The sequence below is a fragment of the Henningerozyma blattae genome, chromosome 2 (assembly GCF_000315915.1).
Source record: "Henningerozyma blattae CBS 6284 chromosome 2, complete genome".
NCBI classification, from domain to species: domain Eukaryota; kingdom Fungi; phylum Ascomycota; class Saccharomycetes; order Saccharomycetales; family Saccharomycetaceae; genus Henningerozyma; species Henningerozyma blattae.
This window is the reverse complement of record NC_020186.1, coordinates 187,320-211,337: the sequence shown is the minus strand read 5'-3', so window position 1 is coordinate 211,337 and position 24,018 is coordinate 187,320. Positions and strand designations below refer to the sequence as shown.

Sequence of the window (24,018 nt, the reverse complement as noted above, 5' to 3'; positions counted from 1 at the left end):
ATCAGAGTATTGGCAATGGAAAAAATAGAAACAATATCCAATTAAGGTTCATGAGATTAATGTAATTGGTTTTAAGTGTTATCTGAAAAAAACCTAAAAGCTTCACAATCTACAGAAGGAGGGGTTGTTGAGAATGAACAATATCTGAATAGATTAAACTTTTTACAAGTTTATCAGGGATCTCTATCATTCTCTCGTTTTAAATTCCAAGACAAGTTAAAAATAGAAAATAATTGAACCATTGTTTTATTAAATTACTTGAAAGGATCTTTTCTAATATTCTACTTCTCGTATCTTTTCCAGATTAAGAGGGCATGTCCAGATTCTTCAATATATAGAAACGCCAAGACCCCGAAACTGCAAATCAGTACTTATATGGTCCGAAACCAGTAAAATCAATAAAGGGCGGCATAAAGTTAATTTCTCGGAATACCTGAAACGGAAATTATCTCAGATTCTGTTTTGGGCTCTAGGTAATTATATCCTCCTTTGGGAAGTTTGAATGGGACAAAGTACCTATTAAGTTATCAGATTAAGCATATCATTGAGAAACATTTCATATATACATATGTATAAAAATCTAATTGTATCTTTTAGCAAGTAATTGTGTCTAAACTCCTGTGAGCCGCATTCGGGTTATTAAAAATAGCCATTGTAAAATTATTCTTTTTTATCGGTCGGTAAGTTGTTCCTAATGCCGCACTATTTCTTTTAGTTTTAATGATAATATTTATTTATAGTTCAATGAACCAGCATTAACGGGCAGTTGCTGGTTCGATATATAAATAGAACAAGTTAATTGTGAAATATCCAGAAGCTCTTTCCTAATATAAATTTCCTGTAGTTGAGTGCCAGGAGAGAAAAACTCAGTATGGTAGGCAATTAACCCAGCATGCAGGTAAAGCATCGCTTAAAATATTCTGTAGATTTTCAAAACGATCTTCTCTCTTAGAATTATCAAACACCGATTTCCAATTCATGATGCTGAACTTTTTATACCACTTTTTTTTTATCCATCTAATGCCGCAGTTACTGGTCCTAGTAATTTACAATAATCATCATACACGTGACTAAGTTTTACGTAAGTCAGGAGCTATAACCCCCTTAAGGTCATAGACAGTTGCAAGCTTCTCTTTCGGATAAACTTGTCCTATATTCTAAAGTGTATTATATTGGATCACATGTGGATTAACCGGAACATCTTGCAATTTGTGAATGGGTCTCGTCTCCCTACGGTATTTTCTGGGATATGTCCAAATCGGGTCACAGTACCCCCTGTACAGAACCCCTCCTCTGTTCAGAATCTCTGCCGGGTCTTTCGTAATTGTCAAACCCTTCGGAGTTTGTGTTAAACCCGCATTCACGAAGCTCCAATGGCTGTAGTATTATTAGGTAAGGTTGTGTATCCACAGGGATGGCCTGCGGTGCGTGTTCCGCGGGATCCCTGTGAGAAGAAATTAATATACAAGGTTTGAAATTATATAGAAGATATTACTAGATCTTGCTTAGATTTGAAAAATTATCTTGTGATCCAGGTTTACTAGAAGGAGTTTTTTCTACTAGAGATATATCGTATTAGTTTGTTGGTTAGATATTTTTATTTAAGCACTACAAAAATTATTATTTCCGAAGTGTGAAGACGTCACATTTATTTGAAAAAAAATATCAGATCAAATTTCATAAAAACGTAAGTTCAAACTCACGAAGAACTCAAGCGCTAAATCAAATAGTATCATATCAAATCAAATCACATTAAAAATGAAATTAACAGCAGATGATGCATCAACTCTAGTGTTGCCACAGACAACCACTTCATTAATTATCAACGTTATTTCTTTGATTTCTGCAAGTTACGGCCTTAATAGAGCAAGTGCATTACCCCTACCACCAACATTAGCAAAGGCTGGTGACAAACAATTCTTAACAAATATCTCAGTAATAGCAACAATTCTGAGTAACATTGCTGGTATTTGCAACTATTTTATCCAAAGAAGACAACATAAAGATTACAAGATTGGGTATCCCTGTGATGGTAAAAAGAGAGCAAATTTTGTCTCAAGACATTTGCTATTACCTTTAGCTTTGGTTTTAGAAACGATCGTTCCATTAGTATATTGGCCATTGAGATTATTTTTCATAAACTTAATCATGCAAGGTGCAGATGAAGTTGACCATTACCCAATCCCAGTTCTCGTAGATGTGGCAATCCATTTATTCCCCTTTATAGCTTTGTTTGCTGATCACTATTTATCAGGATCAGACAATAAGTTTATCCTTTCAAATTCAGTGGCGTTGGTCGTTGTCACTACTTTGGGAATCGCTTACAACAGATGGTTAGCATTCATAATCGACTTTGAAGCAGGCCAAAAGAACCCTTATCCTTTCTTAGATGTTCGCGAACCATTCAGATCCGTTATCTTTGCCTGTGTCACAACAGTCGCTTGGGGATGTTATGCCTTGTATCAAAAGTATCCTCCACGTAGAGAACTTCCAATCAATTTAGGTGAAAAGAAACTGCTTTGATAATTTTTGGTATTCCTTTTTTTATGTACTAAAAATTTGATTTTTTTAGTATTCCTTTTTTTATGTACTAAAAATTTGATTTTTTTGTATTAAAAAAATATAATATTATTTCCATTATATTTTATTTTGTTGATAACGTACCTAATATCAATTTTTATTTCCACTTATGGTACACACTGAGCTTTTGTCTCTCATGATCTCATTAATTAACTTGTTTTAAAATAACTTCTACATATACATACATATGCATGCACATACACAGCCGATAAGTATCTAAAATATGTATTAACTATATATTTATTAACTTTCTCGTATTTATTAGCTCTCTTATATTCGTCATCTTTTTTCTAACTCATCTATTATTACAAGATTACGTACATATTTCCATATTAGGTAAAAATATTTTATATTTCAGACCCTAACTAAAATAATATACATGGAAATTATCAACTTCCAAAACACCACCACACGGAAAAAAAACAGTCGAACCCCGATGAAATAAAAAATAAAATTTTTACTATAAAAGCGAGATCAATTGAGCTCGAATATTACTTTAAGATTGTCCCAATTTTAAGTATTTTTCAAAAAGACTAACATCAATTTTATCGCTGAATTCAGTACTATATTTTAATTAGAACCAATTCTTATGGTATCTAAGGTAAATACTAATTTTCAATGTGTTTGTCATTATTAAGTATTGATAAAGCGTAGATTAAATAGAACGTTGCTGGGCGCCTTACATTGATCATTTTAAGATTTGAGATGTCGGGAATCAGCTGTATCTACATTTTTATCTTTTATATAATCACGTTTGTACTACTTGACTTGTCAGATTAAATTTTGTTACTGAAACTATTGAGACTACGACTAGGTTGAAATTTTGAAGTGCGTAACACATCTCTACAATTCAAAAGATTTAAATTAAAAAGAAAAAAGAGAAATAAATTATGAAACGTTGATTCAGAATGATTTTAAATTAATAAAAGGTAGAGTATAGAAAAGTAATTTATATAATAAAGATCCACATAACTTTTTATTAAGCTTAAAATTGTAAAGCAGCACCCTTTTGCTTCTTTTCACCACCTAATTCGAAATGCTTACATCTCTTCAAGGTTAATTGGGCCTTGGTCTTACAAGCAACACATTCTAATCTTAAAACGACCTTCTTGGTAGTCTTAGCTTTCTTGTGGAAAACAGGCTTAGTTTGACCACCGAAACCAGATTGTTTACGGTCATAACGTCTCTTACCTTGGGCGAACAAGGAAGCCTTACCAGCCTTGTATTGAGTAACCTTATGTTGGGTGTGTTTACGACAGTTTTTACCCTTACAGTAAGTCTTTCTGGTCTTTGGAACGTTAACTGTTTGAAAATTTTAAAAGTTCATATCGATTATGATATAGCGTCATCATCCATATTAAACAAATAATTAGTTAGTAATGATGTTCTTTTTTAGATCCACTATTCGATTCAACTGGAAGTATATGTAACTGTAAAATTGATTGAGCATTCATTTATTATCCCATGGAGTGTATAGAAAATTTTAACTTCATTTCATATTGGTATTTACACGAATATTTTAATATCCATTATATTTCATTGCTTCTTGGCATCAAACTTCCCAGTTGAAATTCCTTATCATTTATCTCTTCATTTATTTCACTAGTAACATACCCATTGTGATCTGTTGTTCTTAGGTGTTTGCTTTCGCTGATAGTAGTACGAATATTTAGCCCACTTTTAAGTATATACTCATATAGTCTTTTTTTCCCCGACTATGGCCAGTAGCTATTACTGAGCTGGATCGGACAATTTCGAGATTAGGCCGTATTGGTCCTCCTCCTGGAATACAACTTTCCCACAACACTAGAACGAGTGTTCTTCCATAGCCTGCCTAACACAAGAATGGTTCCCTCTGAGCTAGCATCAGTTTACCACTAGCCAGCTCATCTTGGTAAGAAGCTTCTGTTGAAATTTCATGGAGAACACAATACGTCTTGCGTCCTGAAACTTTCATTTGGAAGAAATAAACTCTTGCTTTCATTTCCGAGTTTTTCATTATCTCAATATTTTTTTCCAATTTTTCATTTTTTCTTCGGCACTAAAAATTCAACCGGTACAAATGTCTGGATGTAAACAGTCTTGATTATTCCGTAATTTCGTGATTGCGATTGTTTATTTTCGGAAATTATAGAACCTTAATTTGGAATGTTAAAGAAAATAGAAAGAACAAAAAGTACAGCCAAATAGAATAAAAATTCCATATTCAAGATGAGTCTTCACTAATTTGCTAGGCCATGATAATTTTTTTAAATTTTTACATGGTATGGAATATTTTATTAACATTTACATCCACATCCGAAATATTCTATACTGTAAGTAACTTTTCTGGAGCATTTCTTGTATTTTATGTATTTTTTTTCTTCACGTCTTAACCATTTCCCCACGTGTGCCTTTCCGAGTAGGGAAATGTTATGGCCAGGAATCACGAAAAACCGCATTCCTGATCAAGACGTTTTGAGAGTGTAACAGAATGGTCCAATTAATTGAAATAAAATTTGGTGTCGCTTAAGAATTTGGATTAGTTTATTTTTAGATATGTAATAGGACATATACATTAAAACCACTCTTTTGATCAGTCAAGCTTAACTTTAACCAAGAGTAATTGGTAATACTTTTAATTTTGCTTCAGATTATCACTCAAAAGAAAGAGAAATTAGAAACAGCTACTTCCTAGCGTCTTTTATTATAGTAGTAGCTGTGAGAGAAAAGGCTTTTACTCCTGCCACGGAAATCAATATAATTCACTATATCAGAATATCAACTGTTCTAACTTTTAATTGCAAACATTAACACAATAATTAGATCATTGTTAAATCATTATGGGAGTAAGTAATTTTGCAACCCTGTGCTCAAGAGTACCCCTTCCTTTGTGTTCAGTAATCAAATCAACCAAGCATCTAGTGGCTACAAATTCAACAATAGTTGATAATTTTGATATAAAGAGTTTAAATGTGGGTATATTACCACGTTGTTACGCAAGATCAATTGAATTATCAAACACAATTATTTTTCAAGTTGGTAATGCATTCATTAATATCGGTGCCTTAGGTGTCATACTGATCATCCTATATAATATTAAACAAAAGTTCACAGCCATTGGTAGGTCAGAATATTTATATTTTTTCGAAACAATGTTTATGACTATCATGTTCACATTAGTTGTAAACTGTGGTGTTTCTCCACCTGGTTCAGCTTCATATCCTTACTTTGTAGCTATACAGATTGGTCTCGCGGGTGCTGCTTGTTGGTCCCTATTAATTATTGGGTTTTTGGGTTTTAATCTTTGGGAAGACGGTACGACTAAATCGATGACTCTGGTTCGTGGATTTTCTGTTTTAGGGTTTATTGCAAATTTCCTGGCTGCTATATTAACCTTCAAAAATTGGATTGAACAAGGACGTATTCCTAACACAGACACCACAGCATTCTTTGCTGTTGTTTATGTATTAAACTTGGTTATTCTATTCACCTATACTGTTTGCCAAGTATTAGTCTCCATCTACGTGGTTAGAAATTTATGGGTTACCGGTGCCATCTTCTTGGGTGTAGCATTTTTTACCATTGGTCAAGTTGTTGTGTATAGATTTTCTGTTGAGGTTTGCGAGGGGGTTACTCATTATTTAGACGGGTTATTCTTCGGTAGTATTTGCAATATTTTCACTCTAATGATGCTCTACAAAACTTGGGATATGACAACTGATGATGATTTAGAATTTGGCGTTTCAGTTAGTAAGGATGGTGAAGTTGTTTACACATAACTTACAAGACATTCGATATTTTTTTTCTTCTTACTTCATTTCTCAATTTACTTCACACCAAAATTTTTTCCCAATCCCCTTAGCATTTGAATTTGTATAATAATCCTTATATAAATTAGACATTATTTTTTTCTGTATCATATACTATTCTATTTATTTATAATTTAAAAAAAGGTCAAAATTTTTAAACATTTTAATATGAATCATATGATATTGTTGATAATATCAACTACTTTATGCTATTAATCTTCGCACGTGACTTTAGTTTAATTTTTGAGCTTGAAATTAACACATAAATTAACCACTCATCAATTTTGAGTAATCCAGAAATAAAATAAAAAAATAGAACTGTAATAGAATAAAGAGCGTAGTACCCCAGATAACTAATATTGAGCCAATTTGAATTGATAAATTGTCATATTGATATAAATTGAGATAATTTATTTCAATTCTATAGGGAAAAGAAATAATAAAATATAAATAAAATGGCAAAAGAAGCTATAAATAAAAATAATGTCAAAGAAGATAAATCAAATAATGAAGTTAAGTATAATGGCACTTCGGTTGAAGTTGTAACATCAGATGGTCAAATACCATTAAATATTATGGTTCAAGAAGGTGTAAAAGCTCTATCGAAAATTTTAACAGATCATCTCCAAAATGATACAAATATATCTGAAAAAACGATGAAATTATTATACTCGGGAGTGAATCCTGTTGAAGAAGTAAACAATAAACTGAAAAATACTAAAAAAGTTTCCAAGATTGTGCATCATAATAACTCCGCGGCATCATTTAATGGGCAAGATATCGAATTCGAGATAAATGCAAATTCGCATGACGACCCAGAATTGCATTTGGATTCAGATGAAGCAGAAATTGTTTTTGATTATGGATCTCAACTCATGGCCAACTCACCAAATGAAATAAGTGAAAGAATATCACAAATGTTGGAAAGTGTTCTGCCGAATGGTTTTCAAGAAGGTTCACATCGAAGGTTACATGCAGTTATAAATGGTGACGAACTAAATATTACGGAAGAAAGTGAAAATCAAGATCATACTAGCAATGAAGACTCGTCTGCTAGAGATCCTTTAGATGAGAAGTTAAGAGAATTAGAGATAGAAAATAGTCGAAACTTCGAAATGTTGAGTCAACGATTGGCGGAAGGTATTGATGATATTCACCTGCACGAGCATAATAACTCCCATCTACGAGAACATCTCCGCCCTCACGGGCATGAACTATCATTTAATCATAGTGACGGGAGTAATGCCGATAGACTTAAACCCCAACTGGAGTTCTTAGGAGAAGGAATAGATGCCCCTCATAACTATTTGCATAACCATCAACTTTCGAAATACAAGAACTCAAACTGTCATAATTACGAATATTCTAATTGTTATCCACCAAGCGCTACCAATTCAAAAAGTAGGAAACCTAACTTTTCAGTTCTTATGGATGACACCCAAGCACCAATGTGTATGTTCTGTGAATATTACATGGTTTTTGGTGAGCCTCCTAAAAATATGATTAAATGGTATAATTTAAACTACGGACAGCACCACCATCATGAGAGGGAGATGCATAATAATAATAACAATAATAACAATAATAATAATAGGCAAAAAAGAAATCGCTAGCATATAATATACTAGTAATAGTTGCATATCTTTATGGAAGGCTGAGTTTGGTTGTTTGTTCGTTTGTGTTTAAGTCAATACTGGCATTGTTGCTGGTGTTTATCATTATTCGGTATTTTTGTCTTCTGTAGTCTTCGGTGTTTCACCGAGCGCAGCTTGCTGAGTAACGCGGCTGTATACAGTTATGTCAGAAAATGATAATATTTACATAGATTAGCACATAGCATAGTTAACAAACTATATTTACATAAAATATAGACACAGCATTTACTTAACGGTAAATAGATAGAATTCTTCAGTTGAAATAGTATTCAGTATTCGGTGTATTCTTTCCTATAGTTTTGAATTGAAAAAGTATGTGCTAAAACAAGGATGAAATAAAATAAGAAGGAAATGATTCAAAAATGGAAAAGGGATGAGCATCTGAACCAATTAATAATCCTAAAATAGATAATTAATTGCCACTTAGGTGGGGCGGAGTAAAATGATTCAATTACGTATTGCATTGCGACTGTTTATTATCAATGTCTCATTAAGGGTGGAAAGTCGTTAATTATCTCTCAAAATTTGACTCATACTAGAGAAATTATTATAAAAACGAGGACTATTATGAACTTTCTTAAGTTAGTGAATCAAAATATCTTCTTCTTTTTTTCCCTTTTATGAAACCAAGAAAAAATATATATATACAACCAAATAAACGAATAAATTATACAAGCATTAAGAAACACAGCATTGCGCTAAAATTTTCCAACTATTTTCATTCTTTAATATAATTTTCTCTCAGTTTTAAAATTGTTTCCATTATTCTCTCGATACCATCAAAATACTATTAAAAATAAATCGATGTATTCCACTATCATTTCAATTGTTATTTTTTGTTTCTTTTTTATTTCTGTCACTCAAGCAGATCTTGTTACAGTTACAGCTGTTGATCAAGTATATGTTACTGCTGGACCACAATTGACTGCTGTCGATCAACAAAATGTTGCAGGACAACAACAATTAACTGCAGTCGATCAGGATGTTGTTCTTGGCCAACAATTGAGTACAATAGCACCAGGTTCATGGCCAATTACAAGTAGTGCCGGTAATAATGCACAAATTTATTCCAATTTGGTGGGGTATGATAATGTTGCTGAAGTTGATACAACAATCACAAGAACTTCAACAATTTATGTCACCAGAACATTCTATTAATAAACTATGTATTATTTTCCAGATCATATTCTATACCCAATACTCTCGCTAATATATTCACTTTTTATATCTATATCATGATTTTTTCAATTTCAATCTTACATTTTTGTATTATCTATTTATTACATAATTTTTTTATTTAATTAACAAAAGACAGTTTTTTTATTAAAAATTTTAGTATTATTTGCAAAAGACTCACTTATCACCAAAAACTAAAAAAATACGAACCAGCTTAAACTTTAGAAAAGCTTACCGATACACAAATCAGAAAATGTCAGAGCTGTGGCATTATGTGTCATAAGTCGTGGGGTTGTGTTAACAGCTAATAAAGTATGAATTTAGTCGTAATTGTGGCTTTATACAACAACTAATAACAACTTAATATAATAAATAATCCTAGATGCATTAAGTATACGTGGCCTCACTACTAAAAATACCCAAGTAGTGATATTAAGAAGGTATTAGGATGTGATAGGTTCTATTTTAATATCAGACCATCAATTCGTTGATGGTGGATCTGTACATTTTTTGAAGTATAAATTACCACGAAAATATCCCAAAAGTTTATAACTGTTCACTGTATATCCTGTATATATTATATATTCCCTTTCGAAAGAAGGAAGGAGAATTTTTTTATACTAATACTATAATAATTATTCAAACAGATTACTTAACTAAGATTTAAACTATGAGCAACAATATTTTGAACAGTTCGACCACTGCTCAGAGAAAATATTTACAAAACTGAAATATTAATTAATTAAATATCAAAAATTATAAACATCAAGTATAAATGAAGGTAAAAAAGAGGAAAAGTTTGTACTTTCAATGCGAATGGGTTAATGCGGAGAATATTCCATGAATGACAAATAAAAAAAAGTTAAAAAATTGTATGTTAAACGATTGAATAATTAATAATAAGAGTCTTATTCGGTATTAGAACTGGCTAATGAAGAAGAATTACCGTTACCATGCCTTTTATCCTTTCTTGATTCATAATCATGTAGTAGCATTGCCATGCAAGCCAATACTTGAGTTTCCCATGGAACATGATTGATGCCATTATCTTGGATGGGTATTGTTTCATTAATATCCAAGTCAGCCAATCTTAAGATTCTTTTTCTTGGAATTACCGTAGCTTTATCATCTGAATATCTTGCCCAAACAGGTAGATAGCCTAATGGTCTCATTGAATGAGATGTTGAAGCATATTTTCTTTTAAATTCATTAATATCAGGCGTGTTGATATATGAGGGCATATCTTTATCTAAAACCAATAATTTAATATTATTGGAACCAAACGGCGAAGAAAACCCAGTGGTCCCAAACCAACGTAGGTTTAATTCCACGTCAGTTGTAGGATCAATTAAAGAGGTGTCTGAATTTTTCCTATCTCTATAATTAACCAGTTTATAAGATTTATTATTATTAAATACAACATGATGGATGATTCTATTTGAGTCGTCAACTGATGTTTGTTTATAAATGACACAGAATAGGAACTTATATAATTGACGATCGTTATTTTTGGATATCAAAGTTGGTTCTTCTGTTATGAAAGGTGTTACTTCATCAGTATTATCTCGTAATGAGTCTACATTTGTATCTAAATTAAAATTTATAATCTTATATTTATAAATTTTCATGATTTGCATATAATTTGAATTTTTTGAACTAGCAAAGATTGATTTAACTAGATTTATAGGAACGCCATGAAATAATGGGATATCAAGACCGTTATTGAAATCAAAATCGTTGCTTTTATTTACATTTTTCTTAGCAGAGGTATTCGCATGATGATGATGTTTCTTTTGTAAGTACAATTTTAATGAAACTTCACTAGAAAAACAATAGAACCCTTTATTTAATAAGATGGAAACAAAGGGTAAAGATCTTTTAGAATTAAATTTCGGACAATGGTTGATATAACCAACTCGTTGCAAATCACCTATTGTATCTGATTCAGAAAGAAATGTGTTAAACGTATTTAACGTTTCTGTATCAGATAGAGGCTCATTATTTAAATTATCATTAGGATCAAAGACTGTTGATTGATCATCATCACGATATGTGTAAGCAGCACCATTACTATTAGTAACAGGACCAGAGGTATTGTCTAAACCCGTAGTTGTTGTATTTGTAGTTGTAGGGTTGGATGATAGGCTATTGTTCCCTCGTGAGGTCATAGAAGTTGGAGGCGACTCAGACCTACTACGGTTCGACCTTCTATGAGTATTGACTAGGTGGCGGACTCTGTTCATGATCTAAACAATGATAGTAGTTGTTTAACTCGAATCCCTTCCAGATACTACGTATTACTACAACAGCTAGTATGACTGAAATATTTTACCTCCACATTACGGGTAAATAATCGCAGGGTAACCCTTGCAATTTAAAGTCTATGTGAAACATTCTTAGCCCAATGCCGCGATTTCTGAGTCAATCAGATTTCGTCTGCGACAGCTCGGAGAAACGCCAGCGACGAGTCCGGAACAACCCGGACCTTGAATTTTCCCCGGAAAAACTCAGATTATCTCCGGAAAAACTACAGATGGTTACCCGACCATTTTGGTTGCTAAAAATCCGTACATTAATATGACGCGTCTTTGTAAGGTGACGCGTCGCGAAAATTCGCTCAAAACTGGCTCGAGTTGTGGGAAAAAAAAGAAAAATAGCGATCAGGGCATGTGCCTGTTATTTACACCCATGTGAACTGGACAGATGGCCAGAGATTCCAAACACGCAAATTCACAGACCGAGCACTTAATGGTAAACAATTCCAGACACAAAACATAAAGATATTATTATACCATTGAGGGGACTCTTTGCTAAAATATACAGGGCGATTCATTATAGGTATATATCCACACATACCTCTATACTACTGCGTATCCACACAGTTAACAGTTGTGTTGTCGAATTACTGTCATTTGCATTTACTATAAACAAAAACAAAAGATTGTACACAGTATATTATATCCTCGAAGATGCCATTGGATAATGAGTCGGTTAAGAAGCGGTTATCTCAAATCGAGTTGGATATCAATCAGATGAATCAGATGATTGATGATAACATCAGTACTAGTCTGAGTAGTATATCTTTGAATGATGAGAAGAAGATTGAGAACAAAGTTGAGAACAAAGTTGAGAACAAAGTTGAGAACAAAGTTGAGAACAAAGTTGAGAACAAAGTTGAGAACAAAGTTGAGAACAAAGTTGAGAACAAAGTTGAGAACAAAGTTGAAAACAAAGTCAAGGATATTGTTGCTGATAAAGTCATTGATGATGTAGTTCCTCATAATAGTAACAATGTCATGACTGATAAGGTCATCGATGCTATAGAATCTCATCATAATAATAATACTGCTGCTGATAAAATCATCGATGCTGTAGAGTCTCATAGTAATATTCTTCCTAGTGACCATAAGATGACTAAAGAACTTGAACTTGCTCATACGATAATTGATGCTACACATAAACATAAAAGAGTAAGTACAGGCGCAGGTGTCAGTTCACTTCCAGATGAATGGAATACTACCGATGAAGAGCTTGAATCTGAGAAAGAAAATGATCTTGCAGATGCCACTGCAGCTAATGTTAATAGTGATGTTGATAATTATAGCACTATGCTCAACTCAGAACTAAAAAAAACAAACGAATCAAGGGATTCATTGGCTGATGATCTCGACCAATTTCAAGAAGTCTCCACTACAGACATACAATTGCAAGATACCTCTTCTCCATACCAAGACTCTCCAATACCAGACCATATTCAAAATACCAATATAGATACAAATGTAACACCTTCTAATATTATAGATAATTCTACAAGAAAGAGTACTACTTCTAGTACCAATCCATTTCTTACAACAGAAGATTTGGAACAGCATGGGAATGACACTGATATAGAGTTGGATATGGAAAACTCTCAATCGACTGCCGATATCTTCCAAGACTCTACCAACATCATCGATGATTCTTCGAACCATCTTAATGCTGAATTTGAGGAAGAATTACAAAATCAATTACGATCCGAGATGAGAGCTGAGACTCAAGAAGAGACTCACAAAGAAATTAACGATTCGGTCATCATAAAAGAACAACAATTCAATGCTAACATTACTACACCTAAATATATAAATACTCCAATTGTTAGAGATATCAGCACTGAAGTGTTTGAAACCTTCACGAGCAGCAATAAGAATAATAATCATAACAAAAAAGTAAATGATGATGTAAATATATCTTATGAGGAATCATCTAAGAATTCGCCAATAGTATTACCAAAATCAAATAACTCAAACACCATACCCACAGTAAATTCAAAAGTTCACTCTACTGATTCGAATAGTATTACTAATCATAATGCTACATCATCAAATCAAAAAATTAAACATTCGAGTAAACGTACTAAAAATCCTTTTAGAGTAGTATCCATAGGTAACAATAGTAATATAGCCAAGAAAGATAAAGACGCTGCAATAGCTACTAATACAAAGAGAAATCCATCAAATCCTTCAAGACAATCATCTATTGGTAGTAATGAAAGAAGAATATCTTCCAACGGTAGTAATACCGCAAACTCCAATATTAGTGATCAAAGGAACTCATATCCTTCCATCAATAATGACAGAGATTCTTCTCAAAGTTCTACCCCATCAGCTACAATTAATGACACTTTAGAAATCTTACAAGGGAAGCATGAACAATTGAGTATTAAATGTGCTAAGTTAGATAAGGAAATAAAATATTTAAATAAAATGCACGATCAAAGAACATTATCCCCAGAAGATTCAAGGAAACTAAAAAGTGCAATTCAGAAATTACAAGAATACAAAGATCAAAAATTAAAACAAAAATATGATACTGGGATCTTAATTAGTAGAAAACTAAGAAAAAAGATAGACTCAGGCCAAAATGGGGAATTCTGGATAGGTAGGCATTAGTATCTTATTTTCTTATTTAACCTATTTGCTTTTTTTTGCTCTTTTTTTCTATCTTAATTATCCTTTTCCGTCACTATTATTCATATTTTCTAATATACCATTATTCATCCATCAGATTTACTCATGTTAGAAACTTAATTTAACTAACTAATCTAATATTTTTTGATCTAATAAATTATATATACCAAATTGGCAATTTGCATTTTTAACTATTACATTTGATATATTTTTATTATTACCCCTACAAGCTCTCTTGTTTTTCTAATCTCTTCACTTGATTATTGGTTCTATTTAACTTATCTTATCTTATCCATATTTTCTTCGATAAGTATATGTACTAATATAATTTTTATAAGACAATACAATATCCTCTCTTATTTGGGCTATCTATATATACTTCTGTTTTTGTTTTTTTTTTCTTTTTTACCGTAACAAAATACGAAAGCAGTTAAATTTTTTTTGCCCGATGACCTTTGAGAATTTTAAAAAAGTTTCATTAAAAGCTAGTGCATATTAATAATTTCGTTAAAAAGCAATAAATCAAATATACATCTAATTAAAACAATCAATCATGTCCCGTGAAGGTTTTCAAATTCCATCAAATTTAGATGCCGCTGCTGCTGGTGCAACTCAAACAAGAAATGCCACTTTGAAATATATTTGTGCTGAATGTTCAAGTAAGTTATCTTTATCTAAGACAGATCCAGTCAGATGTAAAGATTGTGGTCATAGAATCTTATTAAAGGCTAGAACCAAGAGAATGGTTCAATTTGAAGCTAGATAATCTGGTAGCACATATACAACTCTTAACGTTTTTTTAGGTTTACTTATAAACGTGTATCTCCATTTTATATATACATAAATATAATAAGTGTATTGATTGAAGAAAATATAGAGCTTTTGCCATTTATTAAGCATAAGAATGAGAAATATTAAGAGATATTGAATAAAAAGGTATTTCAGATTTTATTTACTGAACTGAACTTCGGAACAAATTATTTCCTAATAACTGTGTAGAAATTCGCATAGCATTATTGATAGGTTTACTATATAAATACTCTCTTTCTATAATATTTTTTAGAAAAAATAGAAATGTAAAATGTTACTAAAGTTATCAACAGTGTCTCGTTAATAGGTAACTATATATCCTTCAACTGTGAATTATTTTCGTTGATCTTCATTCGTATTGTTAAGACGTTTGAGTTTATTTTGATTATGTGTTTATCTTGGTTATGAGTTTCCGAGGAAATACTAAGTCATTCCTTCTTCCATTACCAATAATTAGGCAATTAAAGAAAACAGTTGGAGTGTACCCTATTTAAATGGTATAAATATATAAGACTCATGTAATATAATAAACCAACTAACATAACTAATAAGAGCTAACTGTATAATATCCCTTGAAAATTTAATTTTAATATGAATTTCGAATATATTAAAACTGCAAGGAAGGTAATATGTATTGGTAGGAATTATGCTGCCCATATTAAGGAATTAAACAATAAAGTTCCAAAACAACCATTTTTCTTTCTAAAACCAACGTCATCAATTATAACACCTATATCTGCAGATTACCCTTGTAAGCAACTACCTGACAAATCATCATTTAATGGGTTTAATTCAGATGGCTCAAACCCTGGGAATATTTTAATCCCAAATGGAACTATTGTTCATCATGAAACTGAACTAGCAGTTGTCATGGATAAATATGTTTCAAATGAGTTATCAACATCTATATCAAATGAAAATGTTTGGGACTACATTCGTGGGGTCTCTTTAGCTCTAGACTTGACTGCAAGAAACGTTCAAGATGAGGCTAAGAAGAAAGGGTTGCCATGGAGTATTGGTAAGGGTTTTGATACATTTTTACCAATCTCAGGATATATACCAAAAGAAACTTTGTTAAAAACAACAAAAAGTGCCGATTTACAGAATTCATTCCGTCTAAAATGTTACGTGAATGGTGAATTAAGACAAGATGGAACCACCGATTTAATGCTTAACCCTCTTCCCAAGATAATTCAACATATATCGACAATGATTACATTAGAGCCCGGTGATATAGTGTTGACTGGTACTCCATCAGGTGTTGGTGAAATACATAACGGTGATGTAATTGTAACGGAATTATTTTTGAATGACGTAAAATTAACAGATATGAAGTATGATTGCAAAGAACGTCCAGGCCCCTATAAGTATATTGAGACTTAAGTTTTTGAATGCCAGGATTTTTCTAGCTTTGATAACATGTAAATAATTATTCTCAAAAATAGTGTCGTTCCAGAAAATGATATTAAGATACATATAATTACAAATATATATTTAATTATACAGATATTATTATGTGTTATATCAACACAATTCTTGGTTCTTTGGCGAAACTAAATTGTCTAATGTGAACACCTCCTTCTTTTAAAACTTTGAAACTATGAGCGTCCATACTATAATTTTGACTATAAACTACCTCCTTGATACCAATCTGTACAATTTTAACAGAGCAAGTTAAGCATGGGCAAGTATCACAATATAAAATTGCGTTAGGGCCTACACGATCTCTACCAGCCTCTAACAAAGCATTCTCCTCAGCATGTAAGCATAAGCAAGTCTCTAAATTTTTAGAATTACCATCATTACAACGAGGGCATCCACCGTTAAAACAATTTTTTAAATGACGTGGTGTACCGTTATAACCTGTAGCGATCACTCTGTAGTCTCTTACAATGACACATCCCACTCTACGTTTCATACAATTGGCTCTCGAAGCTGCAAGTGTTGCCAATTTCATAAAGTATGAATCCCAATCTGGTCGTAATGGAGGTGATATTTTATTGAATGATGCACTATTTTCTAGAATCTTTACATTTGCAGCAATAGCTTCTTCTAGCCTTTTATCGATTGAACTAACATCAGAATTGATAATTTTAAATTTAAAATCAGATCTTTCTCTTAATTCAATAGCATCTGCCTGAAAATCATGATCATCTAATGCTTGAAGGAAAATCCCCATATCAAAAGAATCATTCAATCTAGTGCAGGTTTTTTTCTGATATTCTAACCTGAAATTTATTGAGGCGTCAATTGATAAATGGACAAAAAATGGCCTTTTACTTAATGTTTCCAGCAACGACAAGCGATCACATTTTATTACCATATTTCTAGTATAATTTTTGGTACAGTAATCTAATATAACATTATCGGGCTCTTTCTCATCATCTATCAGCTCAAACCTATGCTTCTTTACGAAGATGTTAATAGCTAACTCCACACAGCTGTACTTTGTACCACTAATAGCAACTAACATTATTTTTATTTTTTACAATGCTTATAATAAAATATTTTTAGTTTGTGGGAAACTTTTGTGAAGGTTTATATCTACATTGTTTTAGGATCTCCTACAAGCAAACACTCTAATAAATTTTTTAAGACGCGTTAACTTAGTTAAACGCGTAGAGTACCGGGCTGTATATCACAAACTGGAACTTCTAAAAGCTACCAAATTATCTTCTGTAGATTAGCAAATATATAATGAAGGAGCCATATTAAACTTTATAACATCAAATTTCTTATTACGGCACAGCTTTATTATCATTATCAAAAAACATTGATTTTCTTGATGCTTTGTAGTTAATATAAAGAGTTTTTTAACAGACGCATTATTAACTTATAGATGATTAACTGATTAATATTCAATAAAAGTAATAAGCTCAGATACTGATTTCTAGGTATGCTGATATGTCGTATAAAAGCAGCGTTTATTAATACTATTTGCTAACAACGATATCCTAGAGGTCATTTGGCAGTTAATTGCTAAATAGGCAGGATTCTATTTCCATATCTCGGTCCCGGATTAAATACAGGAGCCAATCAGTAATTAAGAGCATTTAGAAAAGAGTGAAGAAATTTATAATATTTTTTTGAAGATAATAGAACCTTCATATCCATTGGTAACAATCAAGTATTAAGCTTGTTCCAATCATTAATAATGTCAGCTTATTACAGTACATTAGCTTTCAGACAGGTTCCGTTGAATATTAGTAAATTACTAACTATACAAAGTACTAGAGCATATTCATTATCAAAATCACAATATAGTTATAAAATTCAAACCAGTTTAACTGGTAACAGAAGACTACCTATTCAGAGATATTTGAACAGTGGATCAAATTCCATTAAATCACACATTACCCCTAATCGGAACTTCAGAAATTTTAATCGAGTGATCATCCTGGGAGCGATTACTGTTGCATTTGGCTCATATATGGCAACAAAAAATGAGAGTAGTTCTAATACTGAAGTTAAAAAGCCAGTACGAATCTTCGATAATGATTGGTGGCAATTCTATTATTCTACATTACCTTTAAATTTTGTATCACGTCTGTGGGGGAAAGTCAATTCATTGACATTACCAGTTTCAATTAGATCTTCATGCTTCCAATTTTATTCATCATTGTTTAATGTAAATTTAGATGAAATGGAAGATCCTGAATTAAAAAATTATAGCAATCTGGGTGAGTTTTTCTATAGAAACTTAAAGCCAGGCTCAAGGCAAATCGATCACAGAGATAATGTAATTGTAAGTCCAAGCGATGGTACTGTAATACAGTTTGGGAAAATTGATTCGGAAACTGGCGAAATTGAACAAGTTAAGGGTATGACTTATTCCATAAAAGAATTTTTGGGGTCCCACGATAACCCTTATTTAACTAGTAGTCCAAGCTCTGATGATTTTAAAGGGCATGATGCTTCATTAGATAGTAATGAGCTTTCTGACGGCAAGAAAAGCTTCACTGGAGGAAAGGAATTTGATCACAATATCAATTTCTCCTATGAAGGTGAAACCTTGAATTCTGATATAGAGATTCCAATAAGTAAAACGTTTACTATCATCAAAGATCTAGTTTTGAATTATGAGTTGCCAAACAGGCAACTAGCTGAGCCATCCAAAACTGAGCTATTCTACGCCGTGATATATTTGTCGCCTGGTGATTATCACCATTACCATTCCCCTGTAAATTGGGTCTGTAATCTGCGCAGACATTTTCCTGGTGAGCTCTATTCAGTTTCACCATTTTTTCAGGAAAGATTCCCAAAGCTATTTGTTTTAAATGAGAGAGTTGCTTTGTTGGGTCAATGGAATTATGGCTTCTTTAGTATGACACCCGTTGGAGCTACAAACGTTGGATCTATTACATTAAATTTTGATAAAGGCTTAACTACTAATATTAAACAGTATAGTGGTGGTAAAGTACCTTTACATACATGTTATGAATCTACATATAGAAATGCAAGCACATTATTGAAAGGTATTCCTCTTTTAAAAGGAGAAGAAATTGGGGGATTCAAATTAGGTAGTACTGTCGTATTGTGTTTTGAAGCACCATCTGCATTTAAGTTCCAACTTCAAATAAATCAAAAAGTTAAGATGGGAGAGCTTATTGGATCAATTGAAGAGACTGACTAATAATATCAAATGACATTAATTTAGGGTTAATTTCTATGCAAGGAATTTTATAATAGTCGATTTCAACTACTTCAAAAAATAAATAATTTTCTGATGCTTAATATTCACATCATCTATTCTGTATATTTTAAGATTTTATCATAGAACAATTCCTTTGAACATAAAATATTTTTTTTGCCTGCTACAAATTTGCATATGAACATAGCAATTAATTAATTAGTACGAGTTTTTAATGGTCGTTATTTAACTGTATACTAGAAATCCTGTAAAAAGTTTTTAAATATTCCCCTTTTAGATGTTTTCATTGGTGATGACAACAATGTCATAGCAAATTGATGACAAAAGAAATATGTCAGGCATTTAGCTAAATGAAACGCCGTACGTCGTATGTGTTCCTAATGAAGAACGAATGATAATGGAAAACAACAACAATTCCGATCCACAAATGGTGTTTATTTGTTTTTCCGAATTCTAGATATTCCGATGCAGAGAAAACACCGTGCGACAGCCGGAAAAAAGTGTGGGGCCTTTCCAGGATAGGAAACACTGGCGCCAGTGTTATTCAGTTTTGGGATAGACAAGACGTCGTAGAGAAATATTTTGCGTAGATGTTTTTCCATTTCCCGGAGAGGAGCGGGGAAACTTCTAAGCTAATTTAGCATCTTGTAAAGATCTAGTAATAAATTTGCTTCCCAAATAATAAACTAAGAACTTGCTCTAGAAAGGAGTTACTTTGTTTCTATGACCTGAAAAAAAGAAGACAATATATCTGCAGGACAATGCAGTACAAGCCTTATTATTTAATAGCATAGATATTAGATGGAATGAATTATTTGTGTTTTGGGGTAGATATCTCCGTATAACCTCAAAATTAATTAGAAAAATGATGTAGGATAATTGTGTCTTATAGAATACAGAAATTTTGGGAGTTAATAATTTGTCTTGCTAGCTATTTTTAATTGCGAAAGTTCTAGAAAAATTATCTTGGAGATAATGATCTTAGAACTATAAAAGCCATCATCTAATTAGAATAAGAAATCTTTCTGTTGTTATCAGATAAAGTATACGTCTACAACTAAGATATCTGAAAATGTCTGATATTGAACAAGAAAGGGCATCAACTGCTGTTGATGTCTCTAGAAAAAGTGATAACAAAATAAGTAATGACTCTGTTTCACTTCTCTCTACTCCTTCAAACAAAGAATTAGAAGAAGAAAAAGGTGATCTACAACGTCCATCGGAAGATGAAACACCTGCTTCTGTATCACCTTTAGTACCATCTGGTATTAATTGGGGTATTTGTATCTTATGTTTGATGGTTGCTTTTGGTGGTTACATTTCCGGTTGGGATTCTGGTACCATTGGTGGGTTCGAAGCTCACACCGATTTCTTAGCTAGATTTGGTTCTACAAGTGGTGAAGGTAAGCGTTATTTATCAAAGGTTAGAACCGGTTTGTTGACCTCAATGTTCAACGTTGGTCAAGCTATTGGTTCCTTCTTCTTAGGTCGTTTGGGTGATATCTATGGTCGTCGTATTGGTTTAATCGTTGCATCCGTTATTTTTATCATTGGTACTGTCATTCAAATAGCTTCTGTCAAGGCCTGGTACCAATATATGATTGGTAGAATTATCGCAGGTTTAGGTTGTGGTTTGATTGCTATTTTGTCGCCTATGTTGATTTCTGAAGTATCTCCAAAGAATATGAGAGGAGCTATGGTTTCTTGTTATCAATTGATGATTACACTAGGTATCTTCTTGGGTTACTGTACTAATTATGGTACTAAGAAATATCACAATTCTCGTCAATGGAGAATTCCATTAGGCTTACAATTTGCCTGGTGCCTATTTATGATTGGTGCAATGTTATTCGTTCCAGAATCACCAAGATTCTTAATTGAAAAGGGACGTATTGAAGAAGCTAAACGTTCAATTGCCAAATCTAATGCTGTATCTGCAGAAGATCCAGTTACTATCTATGAACTTGATGAAATTCAAGCTGCTGTTGAAAAGGAAAGATTCGTAGGTACTGCTTCTTGGAAGGACTTGTTAGATACCCAACATAAGATATTACAAAGAGTTGTCATGGGTATTATGATTTTAGCCCTACAACAATTAACTGGTTGTAACTATTTTTTCTATTATGGTACTACTATTTTTAAGGCAGTTGGTTTAGAAGATGGGTTCGAGACTGCTATTGTTTTCGGTGTAGTCAATTTCTTCTCTACATTTTGTGCTTTGTTCTTAGTCGATAGATTTGGTAGAAGAACTTGTTTATTGTGGGGTGCTGCTGGTATGACTTGTTGTATGGTTGTTTTCGCCTCTGTTGGTGTTACTAGATTATGGCCACATGGCAAAAAGGCAGGTATTGTTTCTAAAGGTGCTGGTAACTGTATGATTGTATTTAGTTGTTTTTTCATTTTCTGTTTTGCAACTTCTTGGGCCCCAATTGCTTTCGTTATTATATCTGAATCTTTCCCATTGAGGGTCAAGGCTAAGGGTATGGCGCTAGCAACTGTATCTAACCAAATGTGGAACTTCTGTATTGGTTTCTTCACTCCGTTCATCTCAGGGTCTATTAACTTTGCCTACGGTTACGTTTTCATGGGCTGTTTAGTTTTTGCTTGGTTCTACGTTTTCTTCTTTGTTCCAGAAACTAAAGGTTTAGTTTTAGAAGAAGTAGATGTTATGTGGCAAGAAGGTGTCTTACCATGGAAATCTGCTGAATGGGTTCCACCATCTCAAAGAAATGCTGATTACGATGCTGATGTCCTCGCTAATGATGACCAACCAGTTTGGAAAAGAATATTTGGAAAGACAAATATTGACAAAAATATGGTGAATAAGAAAGCTAATGAAAAAACTGAAGCCGAAATTAACGATGAAATTGAAGCTGAAATTAATGATAAGACTGAATCGGAAATCAACACCGAAAAAGAATCCATTGTTCCATCAGTTCCAGAATCTACCAGAGAATCTGTTTTAGAATCTAACCCTAAAGCTTAATCGTCCTCGAACTACTTTTTTTCGCAAAACAATATCTTTCCTTTCTAATTCTTTTCAAAATCAAAACTCCTAATTATTGTTTTTATTCTTTTAAATCTGTTTTCCAAAGAATACCCTTCTCATATTTTTATTCAATCTGCTTTTACTACCTTTACTCTCTACCTTTACATTTATTAATAATTAATTTTTTTCAGCAATGAAAACTCTCCCTCATTTATTACCTTTTTTTCATTTTATCTTTTGCAATAATATATACTTTGACTCTCATATGTCTTTCATACACCATATAGTTATTTATTATATTCATATCCATACATTTATAGAATATTTTTTATTTTTAATTCGCTTTTAATTTCCTTTTAATTTTGTTCTAATATGTTTCCTAAATTTTGTTTGTGTCATTTTATTTTCCTATAAACTTAGAGTTATAAAGCATTAAATAACTAAAATAATTCTTGGGCAATGAAAAATTAATGTCTAATTTCCTAATATCTCTATTTGTACTTAAATAATTGTTATACAAAAGCATGGTTGGCTAATTTAATTCATTTTATTTTTAATTCTATAGAGGTAGAATTCTCTTATTTATAAAAAATGCTTCTTTCATTTCTATATATAATTGTTAGATATTTATAGTCTTTATGCATAAAACAGTAGATATACTGTTGCACGATAAAAGATAGTATAACGTAAATATACTCCAATTAGATGAGTCATTGTCGTCATATGGGGTACACCCTGTAACTACTACAGGATATGTTAAGAATGCAAGACATGCGACTCTTGTAAGGTTAATATTCCTCCTCCTCCTTCTCCGATGAATTGATTTCTCTTGCCCAAAAAAAATTTTACTCTAAATGATTCTAATGTAGCGCAATAATAACCATATTTCCTGGGATTAGCTTTATGTTGCAGCACTCATAAAACTATTTAGGTGTAGATTTTTTTCTAAAAACAATGAGGAGCTTTGTACTCCATTCATATAAATGTTGTTGTTGTTTTACTATCATATTATTATTATAATATTTTATTACTGTTTCATATACCTCTTAATTGTTTTGACACTAAAAATATAAAATTGTATCAAAAATGCTAAAGTGTCTATTTTTAACCAATTATTAAAAATTTTAAAAGATAATATATATGTACTTTCTTCAAATGAGCGTTTCGATTATTTGGATAGTCCACCACATATTTCTCAAACTATTTCCAGTTCTCCAATTGGAATATTTTCCTATTTACCATTTTTTAGCTTAATTTTTCAATATTAACTTTCTGTTGCCCATAAAAATTAGCATTAACAAGTAGTGACCTTAAACAAGTTACACTCCTAATATCTGTAGTATGAACAATATCACTAATGCTAAAGAGATACTATAATTTTTTTGACGTTACCTTACAATATTCTAAACCAGTTTCTAAT

The 24,018-nt window shown here is 32.1% G+C and overlaps 11 protein-coding genes across 11 annotated transcripts; 8 read left to right on the top strand and 3 right to left on the bottom strand.

The window, feature by feature from the left end:
* Positions 1-1,758: 1,758 nt before the first annotated feature.
* On the top strand, positions 1,759-2,523 carry TBLA0B00940 (uncharacterized protein; the record flags this gene model as incomplete). The annotated part of the gene is made up of 1 exon (XM_004178408.1): positions 1,759-2,523. The coding sequence occupies one exon, from the start codon at positions 1,759-1,761 to the stop codon at positions 2,521-2,523; it is 765 nt and encodes a 254-aa protein (XP_004178456.1).
* Positions 2,524-3,565: 1,042 nt separating this feature from the next.
* RPL42B (60S ribosomal protein eL42) lies at positions 3,566-4,198 on the bottom strand (the record flags this gene model as incomplete). The annotated part of the gene is made up of 2 exons (XM_004178407.1): positions 3,566-3,882; positions 4,195-4,198. The coding sequence occupies 2 exons, from the start codon at positions 4,196-4,198 to the stop codon at positions 3,566-3,568; spliced, it is 321 nt and encodes a 106-aa protein (XP_004178455.1).
* A 1,204-nt stretch (positions 4,199-5,402) lies between these two features.
* Positions 5,403-6,341, top strand: CHS7 (Chs7p; the record flags this gene model as incomplete). Its single annotated transcript, XM_004178406.1, has 1 exon — positions 5,403-6,341. The coding sequence occupies one exon, from the start codon at positions 5,403-5,405 to the stop codon at positions 6,339-6,341; it is 939 nt and encodes a 312-aa protein (XP_004178454.1).
* A 485-nt stretch (positions 6,342-6,826) lies between these two features.
* IBD2 (Ibd2p) lies at positions 6,827-7,984 on the top strand (the record flags this gene model as incomplete). The annotated part of the gene is made up of 1 exon (XM_004178405.1): positions 6,827-7,984. One exon carries the CDS (start codon positions 6,827-6,829, stop codon positions 7,982-7,984), a length of 1,158 nt encoding a protein of 385 aa, XP_004178453.1.
* A 2,126-nt stretch (positions 7,985-10,110) lies between these two features.
* Positions 10,111-11,370, bottom strand: TBLA0B00900 (uncharacterized protein; the record flags this gene model as incomplete). The annotated part of the gene is made up of 1 exon (XM_004178404.1): positions 10,111-11,370. One exon carries the CDS (start codon positions 11,368-11,370, stop codon positions 10,111-10,113), a length of 1,260 nt encoding a protein of 419 aa, XP_004178452.1.
* Positions 11,371-12,171: 801 nt separating this feature from the next.
* BNI5 (Bni5p) lies at positions 12,172-14,130 on the top strand (the record flags this gene model as incomplete). Its single annotated transcript, XM_004178403.1, has 1 exon — positions 12,172-14,130. One exon carries the CDS (start codon positions 12,172-12,174, stop codon positions 14,128-14,130), a length of 1,959 nt encoding a protein of 652 aa, XP_004178451.1.
* A 571-nt stretch (positions 14,131-14,701) lies between these two features.
* On the top strand, positions 14,702-14,914 carry RPC10 (DNA-directed RNA polymerase core subunit RPC10; the record flags this gene model as incomplete). Its single annotated transcript, XM_004178402.1, has 1 exon — positions 14,702-14,914. One exon carries the CDS (start codon positions 14,702-14,704, stop codon positions 14,912-14,914), a length of 213 nt encoding a protein of 70 aa, XP_004178450.1.
* A 635-nt stretch (positions 14,915-15,549) lies between these two features.
* On the top strand, positions 15,550-16,341 carry FMP41 (Fmp41p; the record flags this gene model as incomplete). Its single annotated transcript, XM_004178401.1, has 1 exon — positions 15,550-16,341. The coding sequence occupies one exon, from the start codon at positions 15,550-15,552 to the stop codon at positions 16,339-16,341; it is 792 nt and encodes a 263-aa protein (XP_004178449.1).
* Positions 16,342-16,477: 136 nt separating this feature from the next.
* DCD1 (deoxycytidine monophosphate deaminase) lies at positions 16,478-17,431 on the bottom strand (the record flags this gene model as incomplete). Its single annotated transcript, XM_004178400.1, has 1 exon — positions 16,478-17,431. The coding sequence occupies one exon, from the start codon at positions 17,429-17,431 to the stop codon at positions 16,478-16,480; it is 954 nt and encodes a 317-aa protein (XP_004178448.1).
* A 681-nt stretch (positions 17,432-18,112) lies between these two features.
* PSD1 (phosphatidylserine decarboxylase 1) lies at positions 18,113-19,591 on the top strand (the record flags this gene model as incomplete). The annotated part of the gene is made up of 1 exon (XM_004178399.1): positions 18,113-19,591. The coding sequence occupies one exon, from the start codon at positions 18,113-18,115 to the stop codon at positions 19,589-19,591; it is 1,479 nt and encodes a 492-aa protein (XP_004178447.1).
* A 1,090-nt stretch (positions 19,592-20,681) lies between these two features.
* TBLA0B00840 (sugar porter family MFS transporter) lies at positions 20,682-22,595 on the top strand (the record flags this gene model as incomplete). Its single annotated transcript, XM_004178398.1, has 1 exon — positions 20,682-22,595. The coding sequence occupies one exon, from the start codon at positions 20,682-20,684 to the stop codon at positions 22,593-22,595; it is 1,914 nt and encodes a 637-aa protein (XP_004178446.1).
* Positions 22,596-24,018: the final 1,423 nt, after the last annotated feature.